At 39.3% G+C, this 11,899-nt stretch overlaps 2 protein-coding genes across 3 annotated transcripts in view; both read right to left on the minus strand.

The window, feature by feature from the left end:
* LOC137977628 (collagen triple helix repeat-containing protein 1-like) overlaps positions 1–9,342 on the minus strand; it is a 28,510-nt gene extending 19,168 nt beyond the window's left edge. Inside the window, exon 1 of the mRNA XM_068824913.1 lies at positions 9,268–9,342. The gene's annotated coding sequence lies outside the window, so the exon portion shown is untranslated. The remainder of the gene's footprint in view (positions 1–9,267) is intronic.
* Positions 555–7,530, minus strand: LOC137977631 (collagen triple helix repeat-containing protein 1-like). 2 transcript variants are annotated; one of them, XM_068824920.1, is made up of 4 exons: positions 7,510–7,530; positions 5,457–5,572; positions 1,627–2,007; positions 555–1,163 (listed from the first exon to the last, which is right to left on the minus strand). In XM_068824920.1, exons 2-4 carry the CDS (start codon positions 5,565–5,567, stop codon positions 801–803), a joined length of 855 nt encoding a protein of 284 aa, XP_068681021.1. In that variant the 5' UTR covers positions 5,568–5,572; positions 7,510–7,530; the 3' UTR covers positions 555–800. The 2 variants fall into 2 exon arrangements, with proteins under 2 accessions (XP_068681021.1, XP_068681020.1); XM_068824919.1 differs by lacking the exon at positions 7,510–7,530 and adding an exon at positions 6,308–6,384.
* Positions 9,343–11,899: the final 2,557 nt, after the last annotated feature.

Consider the following 11,899-nt stretch of genomic DNA (forward strand, 5'->3'; position numbering starts at 1 on the left):
TTTAAACTAGCTTGGTGTAGCTTGTATCACCTAGCATTTACCCTCCCAACCATGATACACCACAGAAGACAGACCACACCACCGGGAACCAAATGGTCTACTCTTCGCGACAAGTGTGTAGGTTCTTTTACGTCCCACAGGATAATGAACATTGAAGGGTTGTGAGATGGGTCCTACAGTTTATAGTCCTTATCCGGGAAGACTTGAAAGTTTAACCATTTGCAGATGTCATTGCAAAGGCAACACTTTCTCCTTAGTTATTTAGAGCCGGACCCTGAGTGTTGGTTCGACCGGAGTTGAACTCGCGACCTCCCATGGCAGCCCGGTGCCGGTGCTCAACCAACTGAGCCACCGGTGAACATGTTGTTCCCCCCCCCCCCCCCCCCCTCTATGCATATGAGACGTAAATAGAGTCATTGTCCGTGGATAGGCTAAGAGGATCTAAGAGGATATCCGCAGAGAAAGCTGTCAGAGAGAGCAATAATTTCAAGGAGAGAGATGGAAGTTAATGCATCCGTGACATGAGCTACTACTCAAATCAATTGTGATTCCTTTATCATTACCCCCTTTATTAATTTGAACATGATTTGTTTTACATTGCCATCGTCAGATGAAATCCCCTTTGCGAACTACACCGTGTTTTAAGCGTTTATATTTTTACTTGCCTTGTGCATATTTCTGTTAAATAATACTACGATTCTGGAGAATCAGTTATTTCGGGGTTAAAAGGTGATTTCTTGGTCTTCAGCCAGCCATTACTTTGTACCCTTAACTAAGCAAGAATACCAAAAAGGTCAATTTTACGCCTGTGGGGGAGGTAATTCTTCCACATAAATCCTGGACACTGAATTATAGCCTGTGTACGCATCGGCGTTTCCATAACCAGCACAATTACCGACCCGAAATCCCACGCGCACAATGCCCTGGTGAACTTTTTCACAGACTCCTTCTATTTGCCGCACACGGTGCAAATCCTTCTTCTTGGCTCCATTCCCGTATACCATGTACAAGTTTCCATCGATAGCTGCTGGATTCGAGCACTCTGCACCGTCGAAAGTGAAATACCATCGTTTGCAGCAAGCATGGCAATTATAGATTCGAAAGTCTCCATTCCAGAAAACTCGGAGCCCAGTGTTGGCAGATGTCTTCTTGAAAACACATTCCTGTGAAAATTGACAAGAAAGCAAAACAAGTAAATTGTCAATCAGGAAACTATAAGCTTAACACACGACCAATGATAATGATCAGGTCAGTTTCTCCGCTTCCTTTTAATTTAACTAATTCTCTACTTTCTAAAGACTCGGAGTCCAGTGTTTGCAGATGTCTTGTTGAAAACAAATTCCTGTGAAAATTGACGAGAAACAAAAAACGAGTGGAAAATTAAATTGCAATTCAGTAAACTTTTAGCTCAATATATGGTTAATGATAATGATCTAGATCTGGTCATTTTGGTTTGTTTGACTAATGAAGTCCCTTTGGTGCGAAACAGCCAGGAATCAATCAAATTACCTGAGTAGGTGTCGCGATCTACAACACGAGTAACCACATCGTTAGACAAACGACATTTATACCCTTGGCAAAGTTGTTTTTAGTAACGCCCATTCCGACAAATCCGTGACTATTTACCTTGATCAAGCCGTTATCCCTGCCATCATTCAGGTTCTTAAAAACGCACTGTTTCCAGTTACGCACGAAAGACGCTTCAGCTCCCTTGGGACCTGGGGGACCAGGAGGACCTTGGCTTCCTGCTTCACCTTTGTTTCCGGGTGGGCCTGCTTTACCAGGTGCTCCCTGAGACCCTTTAGAACCCGGGTATCCTCGAACACCTTCTTCGCCTTTGATCCCTCGTGGCCCCATAGGTCCCTCAGGTCCATGATTTCCAGGTGATCCCGCAGCTCCTACTGATCCCACGGAACCAGGGCTTCCCGGGATACCTGGGATTCCCGGTGCGCAGAAACAGGCAGCTTGAGCACAGGATCCATACGGTGACGTCTGTTGAGGAGTGCCCTAAATTGAGACAGTTGTAAGAGGGATTACGTCCCTTTGTTTCACTTTTGTTTTCGCAACCGTTAACTGTGTACGTAAAGCTCTTAATCCTTAATCAACATCATGGTACCCTCGTTACACAATTTAAAACTCAATTTGCCCCTTAATCGGCGTTTTCAAAAGTTTTAGAATAAGGAGCAACCCGAGGAATCTTGGAATTGCTTTTTGGGGAAACTGACAGTTTTCGAAGGGTTTATAGTGACAAGGCTTACAAGATAACACCCATGTGATCTGTTAAAATACAGTAAAAAACGTTCTCTGGCTAAACATTTTGAAAAGGAATATAAGCGTTCGGCTGTCGATCTACAAAAGCCGTGTCTTAGTTGATAGTATTAATTTGTTTGTTTTGACTTGTCAAAGGGTTTTATTAAGATGGAAGGCTGTAGATCGACAGCCGAAAGCTTATATTCCTTTTCAAGATTTTTAGCCAGAGAACGTTTTTTACTGTATTTTAACATTTCTCATCCTGGCTGCGCTTGAATTTTTAAACCCATGTGATCATCGAAAGTAAGTCATGTTGGGCTGGGTCAGTTAATACTTAACCTGCGATCAGGCTCTATTTTAATTTCGCGTGGTACGTAATGTGGAGTTGGCGAAACGAAAAATAGAGCCTGACCAAATTCTTCTTCGAAATTCCTTCCACCCACTTTTTTTGATTGATTGACATGTCCTTCGTCGGCCAATCAAATTTACTTCCATTACACCAATACACGCGTGGACGGCAGATTCACGCTATTTTGTTTTGACCAGAGTTAATTACCGTGGGAGGAATATTATAAACGAATTCGAGGTTACCGTTGGCTTTAATCTGAGAAAAACACATTTCAAGCATGGGGAATGTTACTTTCTGTACCTTTTCGACGACTATATTGCGGCAAAGGCCGGTGTAATTCTTCCTCCGAACTTCACTGAATATGCAATCTTTTAAGCTTGACATCTTAATTTGCAATTGAGATAACCTAGCATTTTGTCGTTGGACGGTTTGGCAATAGATTTTTAACGAAAAAAAAAAAAAAGAGAAATACATTATTCCTTTAACGTGTTTGCCCATGAAGGTTTCTTTGGTGATTTTTTCGGGTAATATCTTCAGTTGCAGACGGTATTTCTAGAATTGCGCGCAGTAAAATCATGATAAGTTTGCGCCGTTAATTTCTTGATGGAGTACGAACAGTAAGATGGACTCGCAAAGTTTCTTATATTTTTATACAACTGGTCTCTCTGGAAACATGCCATTTTAGTTTCTGGAGTGCGAGTTTCATAAGTTAAATCAACTGGAAATATTATGAAGCAATCTTGACTCCAAATTGTGCAAACAAACCGTGTCATGTACAGTAAGTAAATAAAGCCGTTTGATACACAGTTATTCAAAACATGCATTCGCTTAACTTGCGATTTTATCAGCATCTCCTCCTGTTGATATATATGTCCTTTGTCTCATTCAGGGAACCAATATGCATCGGCTTTCATTACCATTTGAAAGAACCCGCTATTTAGCTTTCAAAACATCAGGGAAGTTTTTGCCAAAGTACTTTCAACCACATGGCCACAGAGCTCGACAACGGACGGAATCGCTAATTTCACTCTTTCCAGATATTCCAACCCGATTCTGGACAAGTTATGAGATGCTTCAGATGGCATCTCTCCATTTATACAAATAAAATCAAGTTGCACCGTCCACGTCATTGTAAGAACAAAAGGCAGCAACTTTCTTCGTACACTTATGGCGGATGAGTCTCGAGGAATTCGCGAGAGCTCCGCGCAATCATGATAACATTTTCACTTCCGGCGTTTCAACAGCCAATCAGATTACGAGTTTGGTCGGCCAAAATTTGGCCGACCGTCCGGAATTCTTGAGAGACTTTTGGTCAGGCCCAATTTTAGCGAACGACGACATAAGAGAACATATGGGCGAAGCTAAAAATGGGTCTGATCGCAGGTTAGTTAATACTATGTTCGTTGACCCACAGGGAATACTCGTTGTGGTGGTCTCGAGGGGAGCAGGGATGGCGTATTGTTGCCATAAATGGGTTGAGTTCGTGCTAGTTCTCTAAACTGCTCCAAGGATGTTTTCCTCCGTCATACTTGGCCAAAGAGTCAACCCCAGTAGATTTGCTAATAGAATGCCTCCCTTGGGAGATTCAGCACGCCCACTGTTTTAAACGTCAATCTAATCAGAGCTATGATTTCAGCGTCAGTATTGTTGAGCACTATTCTGGATTTATCAGTGTGAAATTCACCTGAAGATATATATATATATTCATTATTCAGCACATTGTGACAATGTCCAAATATGGTCATAGTGCGCGCTAAACATTCGTCGTGCGTACTCAACGTAAATCCTAGCTGTTACATAGCAGTGCTTTGTTTCTGTGGCGGTAGGAAGATACGAGCTCGTTGCGTTTGTTAAGCGATGATAATTCAGGTCGGCTTGTACTTGAGCTGTAGGATAAGCTTGATGAAATGATACGCCATGGAATAATATAAGGTAGTCAATGTTACCGCCTTTAAGAGACCAGATGTGTTTTCTGAGTTCGGTCCAGTTTCTGTGTTTTGCGTGCCGAAATGATTCAGTGGGTCCCTTGAGCCAACAGCGTCTCACCGCCAAGAGGATCGCAAATGGATTGACAGTCCAAGTTGAGGAGAAATTTTGAATGACATTTAGGGGAAACCCAACACTGGACAACCTATGCAGAAAATTTTCAAAATTACTCCTCATCTTGGACTGTGAATCCATTTGCGATCCTCCTGAGGGTGATATGCTGTTGGCTCAAGGGACCTACTTAACTGACTCTTTACATTAATTACCCATGTCCGCGTGTGAATCACATGTTGACCAGCGTTATTACATAGAAAAACAGGCCCTTAGAGAGTACCGCGGAAATTTGGCTGGCATCGTTGTCCTGATAGTGTAGTGATCATCACACCCGACAAGTGATCAGGGGGACGTGTGTTCAAATCCCGTTCAGGGCAATAACAGCTTCTCGATTTCTCCATAAGTTATCCGGTGTTGGGTTTCCTTTAACTCTCTCTCTCTCTCTCTCTCTCTCTCTCTCTCTCTCTCTCTCTCTCTCTCTCTCTCTCTCTCTCTCTCTCTCTCTCTCTCTCTCTCTCTCTCTCTCTCTCTCTCTCTCTCTCTCTCTCTCTCTCTCTCTCTCTCTCTCTCTCTCTCTCTCTCTCTCTCTTTCTACATATATATATATGTATATATATATATATTTTTATTTTTATTCTTAAAAATAAATTTACTCGGGAAATGGTTGACTCAAGGAAATAGTGGAGATAGAGGCTCAATTTGATGAGTTCCTGGCATGTATCCTATTCCACCCTTCAGGAACGTATGGAAGAGTACTCTTCGATCCTAAAAACGTATCTCTCGATTTTGATTACAAGGAGATGTTAATTACACTCACCTTGTTGTTGGTGCTGCTATTTCCATTCGCAGAACACAGAGCGGGCACAAGTAGCATCAGTGCACACATCGTTGTGGTCAGCGGTGTGATCATGCATTGTTTCGTCATCATTCAACCTGGAAATGTTGTGCCTATTAATTTATTTAGTGTTTAGAGCTGCTTAAAATTCGCAAAGAGGAAAAGGAGAATCAACTCGTAACAGAATAAAAACCTTGAGATAATAAAAAAGAAAACTACCGAACCTTGTTATACTCTCGCGGAACCGCCATGGAATCACCAAGGCAACCAACACAAAAAGACACCCTCGCGCATGTTTCTTGTGATTATTCTTGCGTCGCTAGTGTGGTCCAGAATTTAAGGAAATTATTCGCTGGATTTCAAGCTTACCCTATAATCGTAACTAACAATTTTTCATCTAAAGTTACGTCTCTATTTCTTTTAATTGTTTGAAAACGCGCCCAGGGAATTTGATGACGCTTTAAATGTACAGGAATTAAATTTCTATGAAAAAGCAACAGTGTTACTGTTAAGTGTTTGCCAAAAACTGTTAAACCAAAAACGAACGGTAAAATGCGACTTTTGACCGCTAATCGGTAGTTATCACGATAATGATAAGGATAAAAGGTAAAATGTTTATATCTTAAAGTTAAATGTGTAATAGAATTTACAACGGGTAACCGAACCTTAAGAAAGCATAGAGGACTACTAACAGCTAACTTTAAAAAAATGCAACAGGAATTTATTCTGACTTTAGATGAAGACTATTCTTCAAATCGTGAATAAAATACTTCATTCCCCTGAAGCAACAGTAAATGCAAAGAAGAAAAACAAATAGTAAATCCCATTAATACCTCCAACTATTTTCTCCTACAAACTGCCTTGTAACTTCCTAACGCTTGTGAGGATGTTGAGAACATATGATTTGCTCGTACATTTCACACGACATTTTATGCTCTTCTAGTTGTCAAGTTTTAGGTCAAACACGTTCAGGACATGTTCTTACATAAGTGGTAACTTGTTGGTTACCAACACACAGGAAGCATTTCTATTGGCTATAGTGTTAACCAATGATATTGCAGCTCTGACTTTTGTTTTGTTTTGATTGCTAACAAGTAAAAGCAACTTGAGTTCACGACACCAATGCCTTTTTTGTTCGCTGCACCAAACTGTCTAATGACATGCCACTCCTCTTTCATTCTTCTTGTACGAATGTCTTTGTAATATTGAAATGCTTATTCAAAAACTCTGATTTCTTCCCGTAGTCGCTGAACCGCCACGCTTCCGTTGCATAATTTCAATTTTCGGTATTGTTTTAAGAACAATTACTATACTGCTTGTGATGAAACAAAAATGTTTAGCATAACTAGGTTTTAATTAGAAAATGGTCGTTTTCGTTAACTATCGACAGAGGAAAAACTACGAGCTATTCCGAAAGCAAGATGTTGTTTCCTGGGTAATTCCGACCCCCCTATGCGCTTTACGTGATCTAAGAGAAAGAGAAGCTTTGCCAACTAAAATAAAATCCGTTATTTGGTTCAGGCAGACTAATGTATGAAATAGCGAACATGTGATCGCGATGCTGAATGCCTATGTATTGGAAACTTTACTGCTGGAAAATTATTTTGGAACAAGCGCACTTCGCTCTCCTAAGATTTTGAATCAATACTGAATTATATTAATTAGAAAGTTGACGAATTCATTTCATTCAGTAGAGAGTTATTAAAATGGGTCACTTACTTCATACGTAACTCTGTTTACTCAGTAGCGATTTGGAAAGGTTAAGATGTTCACCAAAAATAGAGAAAATAGTCAGGTCTTTAGATTTGAAAGAGCAATTTGCAAGACCATTCCTATCACCAACAAAGTTACGAAATTCATGTTACCGTTTGTTGTTGTTCTCAGTCTTTTAACGTTTCCATCAAAAAATAATAATAAGCTTGGAGCTGAATCTCTTCCACTTCCTTTGTGAGATTCAAGAAAAATTCGCTTTGGCACAAGTTTGGGCTGCTGGACTCAACACACACGCATAATCTTTCGCAATTAATTTTCTTACTGGTCGGTGATGTTTGAGTCACCGTAGATTCAGTCCTCCAATAGAATCCAGCCGTCTTCTCGTGCATTTTTTTCTTGCTTCGTCGTGACTTGGAATTGAAGTGAGCCACTGCGGTTTGTGTCGCTTTGGAAACCAAATAGCAGATAATTTGCAAAATTAAATCTTCTTGACGCAAAAAACAAAACCTTTCGATAACAGACAGTGAAATAACAGATTTGTGCATGTGTCTGACTCTTTGACTATAAACTGAAGTTTGCTGTTTCGCCTGTTTTCGGTTTTGGTGGGTTACGCTACCTACCAAGAACAGAATTGCGGATACGAAAAGTTTACATGCCAGCATCTTCCATATTCAACACAGAACTGGTAGATGATCCTCTCAAAAATTTAATAAATAATCTGTAGGCAACTCATATATTTTTTATGTTAAAACAAAAAACGTTTCTTATTGAATTTTGTTTCCTTTTGTCAGCTCAACTATCCCATTGGGCACAAGTCACAACTGATTTTAACGTGTTTTCTTAATCGAACATAAATCATACAATTTTCTTCGGAATTTTGTTTCTAAAAATAATTTCTTTCGGGAAATACCATCAAATTGCAGTGTTTTTATTTTTCATTTTTTATTTTTTTATTAGAAACAAAAATCAAACCTGCCGAAATCGACACTAACTTGTACATATTTCCACTGCTGAGGCTATATCCTTTACACTATCATTCGTATTTTCATATGACCAATTTCTTTTCTTGTTTTTTAAAGGTAATTAATATTTAAAGTCAATCACAACCAAAGAAATTTTAAAAACGGAAAGTTAAAAACAAACTACTGTTTACCTTTTCAGTAACGCCGCACAACACAAAGACATAGATTTTTCGAAAAATGAGTTATTGATAAATTTGCAAAGGGACAAGAACAGTTCGGCTCTTGGGTCAAATTGAGACCCCGACGATGGGTTCCTTGTTCATTGCAGTCACCTTGTAATTAGTTTTAAAATGAAACCATCCAAATGGCTGTTAATTATCAGATTAAGAACTTGTTTCCTTTGTGTTTGCATCTGAAAAGACAGATTCTTGTGAGAAATACCATCGACTGTCGGCGATAAATCGAACCTAAAAGGAAGCTACAGCCTCGAACAAAATTGTTGAAACAATTTGCAATACCTTGCACTCCCACAATGACGGTTGTTTTACCAAATGGGCTCAGAAACGTCACGGGTGCGTGCAAACAACGTTGTGAAGGGAGAGCGAGCCGCAAAAGCTTTAGTTCGATCTGTATATTCGTGTACTGTTCCAAAGAATCTTGTCACAGACTGTAGGTCTTCAGAAATGGTTGATCACTTATCGAGCAAGATAAAGTCACATCAAGACAATTACGCGGCTGATGGGAAAGAGATTCACGATACGCAGTCGACGTGAGCTTGGGTTACTCAGATGACGAGAGTTTATTAAGAATCAAGTCAATTCGATTTCCTTCGAAGCGGAATAATTCTTTTTTCGAAGGCTTGTATTCACGCTGCATGATCACCGTTTTTCAAGACCCTTCTTACATATTCAAATATTCAAATATCAGTGCATAAAATCAGAATGTAATGTTGGCAGTTTCAAATTAACTTGCTTTAAGCCCGCAGCAAAAAAAATATGAGAACCTGCATAGAGCGATAATATTTCTCTGCCATTTAGACCCTCTTTACATAAGAATCTGTCTTAAGCAAACATTTTAACTGAGCAGGTCTGGTTTATCAAATAGAGGACGAAACTAACCATTGTGCAGTCTGTGATAGATCATCGTGCCTTCATTTGTAATCCAGTGCAGCTTGTATATCCATGAGATCTTTTCCTTAGTACAGCTTAATCACTTGCTAATGGGCTGTAGTGTATAGAGTGTGTTAAACGCGTTCTGATTGAGTAATTTGGAGTTAACCACCCAAGTTCTTTTTTTCACCTCCGAGAGAAGGAGAGAAAAGATCAACGTCCGAGATGCGTAATAGTTTTGATCGTTATGGTCCGCTTGCATTGTTTATGCTAAAACAATTATTTGTTAGCTGATGATCTTAATTTGCAATACAGTTTCGCAAATTTTTGAAAACATATGAATAAGCACCGAGTACTGCTAAACTTTAATTGTTCGATCACAGTGCTCTTCTGTGAAATATCCGCGTCACACCCAGGTCGCCTTTGACTTTTTTGATCGATTCGATCATTATTCCATCCTTGTTAATTTTTCAGTGTTTCAGCGACTTGCTTTAATTTATTGGCTTTGATTATTTGAACACAGTTCTCAATTATATTACTGCTAATAACTTTTGGCCTATTCAGAGGGCAACGGTTTGGTTACTTTATCGAAGCAAAGTTTGGATTATTTTAAATTAACTGATGACAGCATTTCGACCAAATGATGAAAGAAACGGTGAGCTGTATTGATTTGTCCCGTATAAATTCTTGTTTAATTTATTCCTAAAAAAAATGTTTACAGTAGAAACTCCAGAGCAGGATCTCGAGTTAACTAAAATAATAAGCACTACTCTCTTTTGCTTTTAATTTTTGTCATCTTTATCTCGTATAAGCAAAATGCAATTGAATATTCAGGGTGTTTCAGCATCGATAACGACTACGTAACGACAACAATTAGGGGCACCCAACGACGAATTTTAACTTTACCTCTTAGAGGGAGATTCCTGAGTTCCTTCATGGGATAACTGCATTTTTAAGACGTATATTTATCAGCTAAAATACTTTGATCTGTTCGGCCTTGCTAGCCGAAAACTGAAGTGCCCGCCGAGAATATTTCAGGAAATAAAATCATCTTTTTTTTAGAAATTGATAGCTGAAAGTTACCTTCCGCGAACGTCCCTACTAACTGCAGTATTTGCTTCTCGAAAATGCTATCTGACCTTTTTGAGAGCCAAAAATGGTGAAATAGCCCTTCCGTAAACGTAAAGGACCATTTCCTCTGGTTGCAAATCTTTTTAGAAGCTTTTAGATGACGTTCCAGTAACTTGATTGTCTTCGACAAATCTCGAGAAGTCTAGGAGATCGCCAGGCAGAGGATTACAAACTTGTAGGTTATACTTCCTCGGAACACCGAGATATTTCGCGAAATGTTCTCTTGGGTTCCCCTGAACAATAGCAGGGCACAATGATGATAACTGTGTGCTCGTGAGGCACGCATAATTTAGAAAATTTATTTGCCAGTATAAACTGCAAAACAATGTAAAATTACCTAATTTGACGACAACGAAAGCACATAACGATGAATCGTTCATTATTTTGTTTTCTTTAGTTCAAAACCCATTCATACCATGATTCAAGGAAGGCGATGGAATAGTTACATACGGAAGTGCCAAGTTATTCTTCGAAGTGACGTTCTCAATACTGCACTGAACTTCCCTCTTTCAAGAAATTAAGTACGGTAGTAGCGGTAATAGAGAACTTTAGATTCTAGGATGAGAACGACTACGAGTACGAGATTTTCTCATAGAACAACAGGGAGAACGCGCAAACCAACGTCATTTTGGCGGGGAAAACGTGATACTGTCGTTATTTCAGCACTATGTTTTGTAAAAATGTCATCGTGTCAAAACATGTCGGTAGCAGTTTTGGTATTTTTCGATTAGCAGAAAGGCTCAGTTACTAGTAATAAGAATAAGTGAGCAACCTATACTGCTAACAAAGAGCAAGATTAATCGTCCGAGTTATAAATCTTCGAAGTATTTTCGCTAAAAATGGGCGGTCAAATCTCGTATATACCCGTTCTCGTCCTCGTCCTAGAATCTAAAGCTCTCTAATATCCTATGCTTCAGCCGTCTCCTCAACCTATTTGAGGCAGATTTAATGTTCAACACGCAGAACGCTAAATACCAAACATCTTCCGCACTAAATATGTTTGTATTAAAAAAAGGTAAACTAGCATTTTAGGAAAGAAAAAAATGAGCTTATGAATTCGGCATGTCAGTTTCCAGTCCCTAAAGATTTTTGTACTTTTTATTGAAGAGTCTGAATAGATGATGTCGGTTCCCTTAGCTTTTTAAAATGCACCCAAACATTGTTAAAAGCCATCACATATATTGCAACGAGCAATTTACGTTGTTGTTGGGTGTATCTGAGGTTTGAGTTCCAAGAATCTTAGTCTCACTCAAAATTCAATTTCAAAAACCTTTGGCAAGTTAAACCTTTGCCTTGAAGAGATTTTTACCGAAATTATTCGTTGGAGGTCCCCCGCACTACCGACACTAAACCCAAACGTAGATATCTCGATGCAAGACCCTCTGCGGTTAAATTATCACAAAATCATTCTGCTAGCACTAGAATACGGATTTTTTGCAAACGAACTCTCAAGCACAAAATATTGCAAAGAGATTGAGGAAAAGCTAGCCCGTCTTTAGTTTTGACTAGA

Source organism: Montipora foliosa, chromosome 11 (assembly GCF_036669935.1).
Source record: "Montipora foliosa isolate CH-2021 chromosome 11, ASM3666993v2, whole genome shotgun sequence".
NCBI lineage: Eukaryota > Metazoa > Cnidaria > Anthozoa > Scleractinia > Acroporidae > Montipora > Montipora foliosa.